Here is a 15,668-nt window from a genome sequence, read left to right as displayed (position 1 = left end):
ATTTGGTAAGTATGGTGGAATGACACTTTAAGAGTGACATCACATGGTGTTATCATTGTTGATGTCATCAGCCATTTTGGAAAGCAATAGCCTAATCCAGTCTTGCTGCCTACAGAGTGAACAACTCGTATAATAATGAAGCTCTTGCTGTTTTCAAGCACTTTGGTCTCCTAACTTTCTTGAAACTTAACAAGAAGAAAACTGGCGATGGGAATAAATCAACTTTGAAATCCATCCAATGAATCCACTGAATCACTGAAAACTGAAAAGTGTGGTCCTCCTGCAGATCTTGGAGACACTTTTGATTTTAAAAAAATGACAGGAAATCAAAGTATGACATTGCTGCATCAATATCCCTCAAAACCCTTCCCATTCATGTACTCATCCAGGTGCCTTTTAAATGTTATAATTGTACCAGCCTCCACCACTTCTTCCAGTAGCTCATTCCATACACACACCACCCTCTGTGTGAAAAAGTTGCCCCTTAGTTCCCTTTTAAATCTTTCCTCCTCATCTTAAATCTATGCCTTCTAGTTTTGGACTCCCCCACACCAGGGAAAAGACCGCGGCTATTCACCCCATCCATGCCCTTCATGATTTTATGCATCTCTGTAAGGTCATCGCTCAGCCTCTGACATTTCAGGGAAAAACCCCAAGCCTATTCAGCCTCTCCCTATAGCTCATACCCACCAATTCATTTGATTTACATTGTTATGAACGCTCTGCTGTGTACCTGCTGATGTCATTACACATGCATCATATTGCAATACTCTTTAGAGAATGAGAACAACCCTTTGGGAATGCAAACATGGAACAAAATGCAACATCCATTGGTACTTTAGAAATTGTATTGCTGTCCTATTTATGTTAAAGAACTCCAATTAACATATTGGAATAAGGCTTCCATTAACAGACTAACAATTGGAGAGCCCAGGAAAATGGTGAGTGAATGTATTGAAAGATAGATACACTATGGTCTGCCACTGCTCCACTCCTAACTAATACAATGAACTAAAATCAGCTTCCTAGAATTTAAAGACAATATGGAGGACTATCATTGAGGTTACAATGGACTAATGCAGAGAATTCCACAGATGCTCTATTTAAAACTATAAAGAGTACTTCCATGAAATTATGCTAGCACAGTTGGTGGAAGGTACATCTGAGCAGATTTCCTGGCCAAAACTTTTGAACAATTAAATTCTGTGCAATATCAACATTGTAAAACATCTTTTCTAAAAACCAGAACAAATCATTGGCAAGGTGTACCTCAGTTTATTAGAATTATGGTGTCAGAACCATACCTGAGGAAGCCTCCAGTCGATCTAGCTTGCTGACTAACCAGTCTAGATTATCAGAGAACAGAGCACAGTTCCTGCGATTGCCACGGATGAGGGATGCTGTACAAGAAGAAAAATATTGCAATAATAAATGATGCAGCAAGAACAATTTACAATTTGACAGCAAAAATCAAAAAGACCTGAAAATCTGTTGCATTTTATTGGTGGCCACATCACCACCTTCTCAAGGAAAAATGAGGGGAATAAACGTTGGCCGAGTCAGAAAAGTCTACATCCTGGAGATGAAGAATTTTTAAAAAGTCATTGTCCTAATCACAGATAATGACATTTGTAATTTTATCTAGGGTCAATGAGATAGTAAGAGCAAGGTGAAAACTAGAAAAATCCAAAGATAGAGTTTTGACCAAAGGCATCCATAAAACTGATAGGAAACAAGGGACATTTGAGCAGGAGGGAGGACCTGGAGAGGATGAGAATCAGCTCTCATAGGAGAGAAAGCTGAAAAAAGGCAATCTTGACAGTGATACTGCATGAGTGAAAAAAAATTACTGACGATTGGCAGCCTGTGTAACTGAATAAGCAGAAGCTGGGTGGAGAGTGGAAAAATAAGTTAAGAATTTGTAATTATAATAGGAAACTATTGTAACTTCAGGATGTTGTGAAACCTGAAAGGGTTCAGAAAAGATTTACAAGGATGTTGCCAAGGTTGGAGGATCTGAGCTACAGGGAGAGGCTGAACAGGCTGCGGCTGTTTTCCCTGGAGCGTCAGAGGCTGAGGGGTGACTTTATAGAGGTTTACAAAATTATGAGGGGCATGGATAGGATAAATAGACAAAGTCTTTTCCCTGGGGTTGGGCAGTCCAGAACTAGAGGGCATAGGTTTAAGGTGAGAGGGGAAAGATATAAAAGAGACCTAAGGGGCAACTTTTTCGCGCAGAGGGTGGTACGTGTATGGAAAGAGCTGCCAGAGGATGTGGTGGAGGCTGGTACAATTACAACATTTAAGAGGCATTTGGATGGGTATATGAATAGGAAGGGTTTGGAGGGATATGGGCCGGGTGCTGGCAAGTGGGACTAAATCGGGTTGGGATATCTGGTCGGCATGGATGGGTTGGACCGAAGGGTCTGTTTCCGTGCTGTACATCTCTATGACTCTATGACATCACAAAGTGCTTCACAGGCAATGAAGTATACTTTTGAAATATACCAAAACTGTTGTAATTCACTGAACAATGACAACCAATTTGTAAACAGCATAGCTCTATAATCAGCAATGAAGAAAATAAGCAGGTAATCTGTTTGTGTCATTTGAGGTTAGTGAATATCAAGGAGACTAGTCAACATCTGACTTTATCGAGTAGCTTAGGGTTTAATATGAAACAAGATAATTTTCATCATTCTGTCAAATTTAAGAAGATTAGATTAGATTAGATTAGATTACTTACAGTGTGGAAACAGGCCCTTCGGCCCAACAAGTCCACACCGCCCCGCCGAAGCGCAACCCACCCATACCCCCACACTTACCCCTTACCTAACACTACGGGCAATTTAGCATGGCCAATTCACCTGACCTGCACATCTTTGGACTGTAGAAGTGACAATAAGAAATCTTAAGAGAAAAAGGATCTTACAACTACCATTATTTATTTTTAAAAAGAGGTACAATTAGGTCAGGAATTTACTTCTACCAGATAATATCACTACATGTTATGGTAATTATATCAGTGGAATACAGCAACAATTCAATTTTGCGATCTTTTCATCTACACATTGTTTAGGTTCCATACCCAGCAGTTCATAATACAGGTTTACAATTTCTTTCCAGGACTCAGCTGCCTCTTCTCCTGCAAACTCTGAGAAATGAGCTGCACTGTTGTACATATTCAGTCGGTCAATGGAATCCAATACCAGCTGGATCATGCCCTGGAACAAACCGTGCACAGTTAGTAGTAATTGTTACATGTTATATTAACACAAAATCTGCTGCCTTAGCAATACAGTTACTGTTTCCTTATAAAATTGACCAGGATCTGGTTCTGGTTATCTTGTTCCTGACACATGGAATACGTATGCTGTAAAGGTGCTAGAGCCAGCCAAAAACAGGTGAAGGTCTGCCACACCATATCTCTCCTTTTTTTGTGCACTACCCAGATTGCTGACAGCCAAATGTAAAGGCAGTGGAAGCTCCTGCCTCAACAGGCAGCGGTTTTGTAATAAGTTACTTCTTTTGAGAGCACTATTCCTGTTCTTCAAGTCTGGTATTACTAACCAGAACTTTCCCTTTATTTGAACAATAATATGGAATTTGTAAACTCTTTTCTGATCTATCTTTCCTCTTTTCTTCTCTCCTGACACTTGGATTGCCATAAATATTTGTATCAATTACATGGTTGTTTTTACAGACTCATTAATGGCAATGAATTTCCAAATATTAATTCTTATGCAGTCAGTTTTGTTATAATGCGTGTTTCTTCAATGCAAATTGGCTTTAAACGATTGCAGAAGTTAGACCATTATTTGTAAATGCAAACTTTCCTTACCTGTATTGGCTGGGGTAATCCGATTCCAGCCCCATTAGTTTAAATAGCGCAGCTATTGCACAATTTTCTTATTAAACAAAGAAAATTTACAGCCCAGGAACAGGCCCTTCGGCCCTCCAAGCCTGTAACGCAAGATTGCACGAGAATGGAACTATTGCATTATAGATTACCGTACAGTCGGTCCTGATAAACAAGAAGAACATGTAAGGACTACTGGGAAAGATGAGGGTGGCACAAGGGGAACTAATGATTTGGGGAGCTAGTGTAGACACAATGGGCCAAACAGTATCCTACATATAATTCCGTGATCAGGCGTACACACAAAAAAGGGAATATCTGTCAGGTTCACAGTTGAATGAAAGCAACTTCATGTCCTCTCACTAGCGCCCTTCACATATCAACAGCAATCAGAGGCCCCTAGAAATTGATTCAGCAGATACAGATTCCAAGTCTAAACGTAGTGGGGAGGAGGACTACACCTCCTCCCACCCTGCCCCCTGTAAAAACTCCATCCCATTCTCCCAATTCCTTCGTCTCCGCCGCATCTGCTCCCAGGAGGACTAGTTCCAAAAACGTACAACCCAGATGGCCTCCTTCTTCAAGGACCGCAATTTCCCCCCCGACGTGGTCGACGATGCCCTCCACCGCATCTCTTCCACTTTCCACTCCTCCGCCCTTGAGCCCCGCCCCTCCAACCGCCACCAGGACAGAACCTCACTGGTCCTCACCTACCACCCCACCAATCTCCATGTACAGCGCATCATCCGCCGTCATTTCCGCCACCTCCAAACGGACCCCACCACCAAGGATATATTTTCCTCCCCTCCCCTATCAGCATTCCGTAAAGACCACTCCTTCCGTGACTCCCTCGTCAGATCCACACCCCCCACCAACCCAACCTCCATTCCCGGCACCTTCCCCTGCAACCGCAGGAGGTGCAAGACTTGCGCCCACACCTCCCCCCTCACCTCCCTCCAAGGCCCCAAAGGAAACTTCCATATCCGCCACAAATTCACCTGCACCTCCACACACATCATCTATTGCATCCTCTGCACCCGATGTGGCCTCCTCTATATTGGGAAGACAGGCCGCCTACTTGCGGAGCGTTTCAGAGAACACCTCTGGGACACCCGGACCAACCAACCCAACCACCCTGTGGCTCAACACTTCAACTCCCCCTCCCACTCCACTAAGGATATGCAGGTCTTTGGACTCCTCCATCGCCAGACCACAACAACACGACGGTTGGAGGAAGAGCGCCTCATCTTCCACCTAGGAACCCTCCAACCACAAGGGATGAACTCGGATTTCACCAGTTTCCTCATTTCCCCTCCCCCCCACACCTTGTCTCAGTCAAATCCATCGAACTCAGCACCGCCTTCCTAACCTGCAATCTTCTTCCTGACCTCTCCGCCCCCACCCCAGTCTGACCTATCACCCTCACCTTGACCTCTTTCCACCTATCGCATTTCCGACACCCCTCCCCCAAGTCCCTCCTCCCTACCTTTTATCTTAGCCTGCTGGACAAACTTTCCTCATTCCTGAAGAAGGGCTTATGCCCGAAACATCGATTCTCCTGTTCCCTGGATGCTGCCTGACCTGCTGCGCTTTTCCAGCAACACATTTTCAGCTCTGATCTCCAGCATCTGCGGACCTCACTTTCTCCTAAACGTAGTTTGTGCCAGGAAAGCCAGAAGTATACATATGTGCAAAGGTTTGAAAGATATTTAAAACACCAAATACTACTTCTGCCTGACCTGTCATCTGTGGGTGGTACTGTATGAAAGGAGGAATGCCAGACTGATCATTGGCCAGTGGAGTTCATTTGGCACAACCACAATAATGATAAATATAAAACCTGAACACACCTATCTACATCTGGTTCAGCAAGCTATGAAAAACAGAACTGTTCTATCTGAGTTACAGACATTTGCTATTTATATACTCTATAGTACTCAGACAACAAGTGGAATAAGCAGTCAACCACTGCCTTAAAGTTCAGATTTGGAATTCCCTTTGCTCCCTAATTCTTGGATCTTCAGCCTTTGGTAAGGCTGCTAATGAGCCTACTTAAGATTTGACAACTTTCTTCTCTTTGTTATAGAATGTCCCATAAACCATCCAATCTTTTTGACTTTCACATGCTTATAATTTTCTGGGCTCAACACTGATATGGAAGGTAAAATTCAACTTTGGCAATCAGTTGTAAGGAAAATAAAACTGACAGATGATCTGCTATAATCCCATTTTATGTCTTTCTCCATCATCTGCTGCTGAAACTGACTGTGATCCCGTTGGTCTCTACTCTTACTCTAATTATTAATCCAAATGAACTGAACAAAAATTCAACTACTATTAACCAATTAAAAATCTGACATGGTTAGCATTAGTTCTTATCCATCAAGATATAATTTAAGCCAGGAAGGAGAATCGATGTTGATTTCATGATTGGTCGGGTACTATTTTAAGCTTTATTAATGATTCTGTAAAATTCAGATATAGTCAATACTTCAAAAACATGGCAAGTGGCTGTACTATTATATAAACAATGTAGATGAAAATCATTTACACTTCATTTATCTTCTATTGATTTCAACTGGTGCAAATTCAGCTGTCAATTAGGTATTGTTCCTCACCCACCTAGTTCTTTCTTCGATTCCAAAATTTTATCAATTTACCTCTTCCTGGAATAAATTCTGTCTATTCTTCAGTGAGCGCAATTTAGTCTGCTTTTCTTCATGTGCAAGCTCCTCCTCTGGATGTTGAAAGTAGCTGATCAAGTCTTGAAGGCTTAGCACTATCGAATCAATGGGTAGCGTCACTGGAGCTGAAGATTTATTCTTGCCACTGAGCATATCTAGGCCTCTTCATTAAAAAAAATAGGTACCATGAATATGTAAAAATAATTCAAAGACGCACATTTCTATATATTCCTCAGGCAATATACTGCTGGATGAGCATATATGGTTGCAATTTCAATTATTTCCAATGAGATTTTAAACTTACATAATATTAATTTCAGAGTCCTATTGATTTCTGTAAGTATAACAATGTTAATATTACTAGGAGATTTTGTTTTTTATTTTAAAGCCTATAAATATAAACAATGCCAGCACATTGAACCAGAATTGAAGTATAAACTGAGGTGAATGCTCCAATAAAACGTCATGTATTGTTGTAAATGATATCGATGTTGTAAACATATAGAAGATCAGTGTCTGTGGAGAAAATATGCAAGTTAACAATTTGGGTCCAAACCATGCATTAACTTAAAATAAACAGAATTTCCAAAAATATTCAGCAGATTTGACTGTCTCTTTTAAGGGAGAAACATTTCAGATCAGTGACCCCACACTCGAACCTATCAATTCTGTCCATAAATTCTGAATGTCCTCTTCATTTTTTTTTATTTATTAGTATTACAAATAATCTTGACACAAGGATTTTCCACAGTTATTAGCTATTCCATATAGAGCCAAAGATAGCATCCATAAATTAAACTTTTTTTAAAAAGATTAAAACAAAAGACGACCTGCAGGAGCAGAAACAGGCCATTTGGCCCCTCGAACTTGCTCCACCAACTTAATTGTATTTTCATGTCTGGCCCATATAAAACCTTGACTCTCTTGTTGACCAATAACCTGCCCCGACTCAGACTTGAACATATTCAATGACCTAGCCTCTGATACTCTGCAGCAGAGAATTCTGAAGTCTAATGATCCTCAGAACAAATTCTCTCTCATTTCCACCTTAAACTGTCCTCCTTAAGTTCCAGACTCTCCACCCCCCACCACCCCTTCACCTCCATGAGGAGAAACATCCTTGTAGCATTTCCTATGTCAAATTTCCTTAATCTTATGCTTTCAAACTGACCACCTTTCAATGCTTCTAACCTCCAATGAGTTAACCCATGCAACCTTTCCTCCAAAGACATGAAATACACATACTTAATGAATTGGTTGAAGAGACCATTTGTACTGAAGATCATTCGGGAGGCCTGTGATTCCTCTTGTTGTGAGCGAGACAGTGAAAGTGCATCATCCATGTGCCCCTCTTGGTGTAGTATAGCCTAAGGACAAAGTTTGTTGAGCAAATATTAATTTCAAGAGTGAGAAATCTAATTTAATCTCTGACAACATTTTCTTTTAGGCTTTGGCATTAAATAGGTGGCATCAACTTTGCCACCTACTAAGCTCCCATATGATAGGGTTCCCATGGTGCAGTAATGGCATCCCATCTCTGAGCCAGGTTAAGCCACGGCTGCTCCAGAAGTGTGTAATATCTCTGAACAGGTTGATTCAAAAATGTCTGCTTCAATCTGATACAGGTATTCCCTGTTCTTCGAAGGTTCACTTTATGCCACTTCACTTTTACGAAAGACCGACATTAGTACCTGCTTTTGCTAACCGAAAGAAATCCGAAGAGGATTTTCGATTTTACAAAAAAACGGCAAATGTTTTTCCCAAATAAATTAATGCTTCTTTGCTTTACACCATTTCGGTTTATGAAAGATTTCATAAGAACACTCTACTTTTGGACAACAGGGGATACCTCTATTCAATTAATTTTAAAAAAAGGAAGATTTAAAAATAAGCTTGTGTCAGGTATGATAACTATGAAGCAACCATTGATTGATATAAAACCCAACTGGTTCATTAATGTGCTTTAGAGGAGGAAATCTGCCATCCTTACCTGGTCTGGAATACAGGTGATTCCAGACCCACAGCAATGCGGCTAATTCTTAATTGCGCTCTGAAATAGCTTTGCAAGCCACTCACTTCAAGGGCAATTAGGGATAAACAACAAATGTTGGCCTTGCCACAAAATAATAAATTTTTAAAATTTAATGTCAACAGAATTAAATTCTAAATGGGGCATATAACAGGACTTTGCCATGACACATTACTTTCATTTATTATATTCTGCCTCTTTCATATTCTGTAATGTTCATCACTTTGAAAGAGACAGAATACAATAAATTGGCCATTTCATAAACTGTAACGTTTATCATTTTGAAATAGTCAATTTATTTCCAGCAGACATATTGCTATTTGATATGTTCACATATTCATGTTGATCTAACTATTTGCTACTTGAATAAGCAGACATGCATATGGTTGCTTTGGATATGAAAATGTAAGGTCAGTACATTTATACATACACAATGTATTATATATATTACTTGGGTAGTAAAATTCATAGAATTGTTGAAGTTGCTCCCAAACAGGTGACTGCTAGCAAAACTGGGTTGAAGAAAAGCAGAACTGAGGCAGTATGTCAATGGTGAGCAAACAACTCATCTTATTAAAACCAAAACATCCGAGAGCCTGTCCACATTCTATGATACAGAAATAATTTCTGGTTAAAAACTAAATTCTATTTATACACTACTTGTCACAGAATAAAATGGCCCAAGATGCTTCATGGGTACATTATGAAACAAAGTAGAGCAATGATATATGAGCAAAAGCTGTTCCTTCTAGATGGAAATGGTCGAGGATTTTAAGATGGAAGACCAGCCAGGAATGCTTTGGAACAGTCAAGTCGAGAAGTAACAAAGGCAAAAATGAGGGGTCAACAACAGACAGGGTGAGAAGGGGGCAAAATCGGGTGACATCACAGAGGATTAAATAGGAGGTCTTAGTGATGGTATGATTGAGACGATAACAACTTATCTGAGCTGGAATCAATGTTACAAAACATAGCTTAAATCTCAGACTGTCACCAGGGAGCGGGATGAAGCCGTGGAATGAAGTCTGGAGTTTTGTTATGTATTCTTGAAATTATAATCTTATTTCAGCTCTAATTGTCAACTGACAAAAGCATTACTTACTTTCCTCTTCAAGGGTCCCAAACGGACTGTTTTGGTATCAGCTGCAGCGTAAGTCAGCCAAAGTCCGCTGTTCACATGTTGGACAAAGCACATCGACTCACCGTACTTGATCTCAGGAATTCCCATGCCTTCTATATCCCTTTTATGAGCAACATCAATTTTATCCTAAGGAAGCACAAAGTTTGTGTTCAGTTCCAATTTATGATATATATTGTAATTTATGTATTGGTGTCAACTCGGAAAGAGATAATCAAATATTCTTTTAGTCATAGAGCAGTACAAATTGGAAATAGGCCCTTCAGCCCAAACTAATCTATGCTGACCATGATGCCCACTCAGCTTGTTCCAAGTGGTTCATATTCCTCTAAACCCTTCCCATCGATGTACTTATCCAAATGTTTTTTAAATGTTAAAAATCACACAACACCAGGTTATAGTCCAACAGGTTTAATTGGAAGCACATAAGCTTTCGGAGCGACGCTCCTTCATCAGGTGATTGTGGAGGGCTCAATCGTAACACAGAATTTTTAAAATATTGTTATTGTACCTGCCTCAGCCACTTTCTTTGGCATCCATTCCATATACACACTACTCTCTGCACGAAGTAGTTGCCCCTCAGGTCCTTCATAAATCTTTCCCCTCTCACCTTTTATTTTTGTTCCTGACAATGGCTTTTGGAGGCAGAATGAAAACACCTTTTTGTACAATTTTGACGAAAAGTGTCAGTGTATTGTTACTGCATTTAAACAGAGGCAGAAGTAGCATTGTGCATAGATATATTAAGCTCTGTATAAATGTAAAACTAAGAATAAAGACAGTAGCGAGAATCATGATATCTGGCTTTAAGAAGGTAACCTTCAACCAGAAGGACAACATTCAGATGGTGAGAAAACAATGATTTAGAGATGCCGGGGTGGGACTGGGGTGTACAAAATTAAAAATCACACAGCACCAGGTTATAAGACACAGAATTTATAGCAAATTGCTATGAATTGCTGTGGATCTTATACTCCACAACCACCTGATGAAGGAGCAGCTCTCCAAAAGCTAGTGCTTCCAAATAAACCTGTTGGACTATAACCTGGTGTTGTGTGATTTTTAACTGTGAGAAAACAACATCTTACACATTATTCAACCTGAATGAGTGACCTATCAGAGGAAGCATTAAACCATTCACAGATATTTCTAGAAATCACTTAGCAGTTAGACCGTAAGATGTAGGAACAGATGTAGTCCATTCAGTCCATCTAGTCTGTTCTGCCATTTAGTGGAATCATGGCTGATCTGATAATTCTCAACTCCACGCTCCTGACTTACCCCATGAAACCTGATGCTTAATGATTAGGAATCTTTCAGTCTCAACCCTCAACCTCAACTGCTCTGGGTGTAAAGAATTCCACAGATTCACCACCCTTAGAAAAAAAAGGTTGTGCATCTCCATTTTTATAGACAACTCCTTTTGTGGAGATGATGCACCTGGTCCTGAACTCTCCCACCAGGGGAAACAACCTGTCTTCATCTAAAATAAAACAAAGAACTCCAGATGCTAGAGATTTGAAATAAAAACTGAAATTGCTGGAGAAACCCTGCAGATCTGGCAGCATCTAATGGGAGAAAGTAGAGGTAGAATGTTTTCTCTCCACGCCTATCCTGTCAAGCCCTCCAAGAATCTTTTATGTTTCGCCTCCAACCGACACAACTTCACGTCATAAGGAAATCCCTCCATATGTAGTGTCAGCTTAATCAACTTTCTCTGGACTGCTCCAATGGCAGTATATATTTCCTTAGATAAGGAGCACACGAATGTTCAGTGTTCCAACTGTGGTCTGACTAGTGTCTTGATGTCCCTATTTTTATACTTCATTCCCTTTGAAATAAAAACCTATTGTTCCATTTACCTTCCCTAGTAACAGCTAAATATTCATTCATGCATGATGACACCCAAATCTCTTGGGGCTGCAGCTTTCTGCAGTCATTTCTCAGTTGAATAATATCCAGCCCTTCTATTCTTCCAGCCAAAATTCATAACCTCACATTTTCTCACATTACGTTTTATCTGCCAAGTGTTTGCCCACTCATTTAACCTGTCTAGACTCCCTGTACTATCCTCACTACTAGTATTTACACCTTTCCTTGGGACTTCTGCAAACTTGGGTGATAGTAAGCTCACTTCTCTCACCCAAATCAGTAATAAATAGAATAAATAATTGTGGCTCCAGCACTGATCCAGCTCGAAAAAAAACCTAAAACTGCAAATGCTGGAAATCAGAAACAAAAACAGAAATTGCTGGGAAAACTAAACAGGTTTGGTAGCATCTAGGAATAGAAAGCGGAGTTAATATTTCAGGTCTGCTCTAAAGAACGGTCACTGGTCTCTCTGCAGATGCTGCCAGACCAGCTCAGTTTTCCCAGAAATTTCTGCTTTTACTTCTGATCCCTTTGGCACTCCATTAGCTACAGACTGACATCTGAAAATGATCCCTTTATCCTAACTCTGTCTTCTATAACATACTCAATGCTCACTTCATGCTAATCTATTACCTCCAGCACCCTACTTATTAAGTAGCCTTATGTGTGGTTCTTTATTAACTGCCTTTTGGAAGTCCAAACATATTACATCTATTGGTTCTTCTTGTTCCACTCTGTTTGTTACCTCCTCAAAGAACTGTATTAGATTTGTCAAGCATGATTTCTCCTACATTAAATCATGCTTATTACATTATGTGTTTCTAAATGCTCTGCAATTACATCCTTTATAATACATTCTTAACATTTTCCCCAAAACACGTTAGGTTAACTGGACTATAGTTATTGATGTCTCGTATCCTTTTTCTGAAGAAATGTGTTATATTGGCAATTTTCCAATCCACTGTGCCTTTCCCAGAATCTAAGGATTCTTGGATTATTATTATCAATGCTTCTACTATCTCGATAGCTACTTCCTTTAATGTCCTGAGAGACAACCTATTAGGTCCAAGGACTGAACAGCCTTTAACCCCATTAGTTTCCCTAGTACTTTTTCTGTAGTGATATAGTTATTGTATTTATTTCCTCCTAACCTTTAACCCCTCAGTTTCAGCAGAGTAGAGAAAATGAAGACAGAATATTGAATGATAAAAGGAAGGTATGTAATTCATATTTTAAATTGCATTCGAATGCATTCTCCCACACATCACTGTGCCCATTTGTACAGTGACATGCTAATCAAGAAAAAAAGGGTGAAGGAACTCTATATTCATTAGCAATTCCTGGCCTATTCATTAACAATCCATCAAAAATATGCAAGAGTGGGCTAAGACTCTCGGCCACAACACTTAGGTGGAACTGAAGAGCTACTCAGAGAATGCCACATGCAGCAACATAGAAAAAAAAGAGTGGAATGTTGTGGAGTTATGCAAGGCTGAGTTAAAAAGTGACAGAACAAGTCTGAAATGTGAGCAAGGTAAAAAGGAGAAGTTGCAGTGCTAAAAAGGAGTCGGTTTCATATTGGAGCAGCTGGACACCTTTCATCTACCTCAAAGATCTATTTCAAGCTTGATTATCTTTGATCATCACACATTTGATATAAGCCTTGTTCAATTGATCACAGTGAGGAGCAGCATTGATGACTTGATTTTTCTCCTCCTTACTAACTCTAGTGGCTAGATTTTTTTTTGTTATACTCAATTATATGACTGTGTGGAGTTTGCACGTTCTCCCCGTGTCTGCGTGGGTTTCCTCCGGGTGCTCCGGTTTCCTCCCACCATCCAAAGATGTGCAGGGTCAGGTGAATTGGCCATACTAAATTGCCTGTAGTGTTAGGTAAGGGGTAAATGTAGGGGTATGGGTGGGTTTCGCTTCGGCGGGTGGGTGTGGACTTGTTGGGCCGAAGGGCCTGTTTCCACACTGTAATCTAATCTAATCTAAATCTAAATTATGTAAGCAAGAAGTTCCAATCCTTCTTAACAAGTTGGCAGGTCCTTAATGCTATTCCACTAAAATGTCATTAAATTAGCAAATGCCATAACAATTTTCTGTCTGTGCAGGAAGCTTGCAATAAGTTAGAATTTTGAAAACAACTTACTTCCGATACTCTCCCACCCCCCAAATTTTCACTCACCTTTGAGATACGGAAGCAAAATGAGGTGATTTTGGTGTTTGATTTGTCTTGATCAAAAAGTAAAAGTCCTTTCTCCTCATCCAGACCCAAGTATTTGCCTGTTGTAACATGCCGAATGCGGAAAGGCTGACCCCATTTCATGTGTCCACCACTCCAACTGTTGAGTAAAAGATCAATTCTTCAGAAAGCAGAAGACAACTAACATCTCTTTTACAGCGTCTTGAAGCAAACAAAATATACAATTCATGTAGATTTTCCATATAGAATTGCATTTTATGCTATACTTTTGAAGATACATTGTGGCATGAGGATTATTTGATTCCCAAGTACTAGGTAATAATAATAATAATAGAATGTACCAAGTAGAAAAAACACTTGTGCTAACAATTAATTAAGTAACAGATGTCATATGATACCGGTAAAAGAGTCATAGATTTATGACCAGGGATAAGTGTGCTTTCACTTGATTACTAACAAGGATGCTAATTCAATGGTATTAGATACTTAAGTGTGATCCTAGTAAATGCATATACTTGTCACAAACCTGGATTTCTATTTTAAGAAAAGGGATTTCAATCACATTTATTTGCATTTTAATTCACATTTAGGAAAGCAGATGACGTGCACCAATGAAACAATCTGTAGTTAATGGAGTTTTCCTCTGCTACTACTAGCAGTCACCATAGGGGTGCTCTCTTACTAGAGAGAGACCACTGGTGGGGAGTTTAACCTGAGGGTCATCACCCCTCAAGTGAGGGGCAGGTCTGAGAAGGCTGAATATTCACGATGACGTCAGCTAGGGTGGAATTGAACACGCAATGTTCATGTCACTCTGCCTCACAAATCAGCCATCCAGCCAACTGAGCTAACCAACTCAGTACTTCAATAATTGGCTCAATGGTCGCATTGGTCAAATGGTATGAAGCAGTTAACACATTGCTAGCATTAAGGGCAACCTGTACTGCTGTCTCAAATGAACTTTGACACTGCCACTATTTGAGTTTTTTAGCTATAGATTTCAAAATTGTAAAACAATTTCCAGACTAATTCAGATAACATATCCTCTAGAATCTGTAAAATTAAACTTGAAAAGCTTCAAGAAAAGATCATTCAAGTCATACAGTTCTGCTTTACACCTCTACATCTCTACTCTTTCCTAACTCTCTAATTATACACACTTTAAATAGGTTAGATTTCTTTTCCGCCACCCCGCCCCGGAAAATGACGTGGAATCTACATTTCTGTGAACCAGTCTAATCTCTTTACCTGATGCGTAATGGCTCCAATCTCCACAAGGATCTTGCATGGCTGCACACTGCACCACCTTCATAATGAACTAATCTGCAGGGCATGAAAAGGATATTTATTCACAGAACTTGAAAAGTATTATGACCAACGTGAATTTCAAAAGGTAACTATTTTGTTGTCTTGCTGATCTAATGACAATCAAATTCAGATAATTATGAGAATTACTTCTTTGCTTCAACATATTTCAATGCATTTGATTTTTCTAGTATCTTTCCTTTGATTGTTAATTTATTTATTTGTTCATGGGATGTTGGCACTGCTAGCTGTGCAGAGGTCAATTACAAGTCAACCACACTGCGGTGGGTCTGGGGTCATATGTGGGCTGGATCTGGTACAGACAGCAGATTCCCTTCCTGAAAATACACAGATAGGAAAAGTTGAGAAGGATATGGGGAAAGTGCAGGGAAATGGGGCGAGCGTGGATGGACGTTTTGGTCGGCATGGACCAGTTTGGACCGAAGGGTCAGCCTCCATGCCGTAGGACTCTATGACTCTGTAAAAGGATATTAGTGAACCAGACAGATTTATACAACAATCAACAGTGGTTGCCATTAGGCTAGTTTTTATTTGTTCCAAATTTATATTGA

General features: G+C 39.9%; 1 protein-coding gene across 15 annotated transcripts in view; it reads right to left on the bottom strand.

The window, feature by feature from the left end:
• The window catches only part of LOC122542710 (ryanodine receptor 1-like), a 404,506-nt gene that overhangs the window by 279,273 nt on the left and 109,565 nt on the right, over positions 1-15,668 (bottom strand). For all 15 annotated transcript variants that reach the window (XM_087983940.1, XM_087983944.1, XM_087983942.1 and 12 more), the window contains 7 exons: positions 15,040-15,114; positions 13,774-13,930; positions 9,675-9,839; positions 7,789-7,910; positions 6,520-6,706; positions 3,089-3,224; positions 1,305-1,400 (listed from right to left, as the gene is read on the bottom strand). In XM_087983940.1, the coding sequence (XP_087840066.1) occupies positions 1,305-1,400; positions 3,089-3,224; positions 6,520-6,706; positions 7,789-7,910; positions 9,675-9,839; positions 13,774-13,930; positions 15,040-15,114 (938 nt within the window). The remainder of the gene's footprint in view (positions 1-1,304; positions 1,401-3,088; positions 3,225-6,519; positions 6,707-7,788; positions 7,911-9,674; positions 9,840-13,773; positions 13,931-15,039; positions 15,115-15,668) is intronic.

This window comes from Chiloscyllium plagiosum, unplaced genomic scaffold, assembly GCF_037043375.1.
Source record: "Chiloscyllium plagiosum isolate Xiang-an unplaced genomic scaffold, Cpla_swu_hap1 HiC_scaffold_47, whole genome shotgun sequence".
Taxonomy (NCBI): Eukaryota; Metazoa; Chordata; class Chondrichthyes; order Orectolobiformes; family Hemiscylliidae; genus Chiloscyllium; species Chiloscyllium plagiosum.
This window is presented reverse-complemented; position numbering and strand designations above follow the sequence as displayed.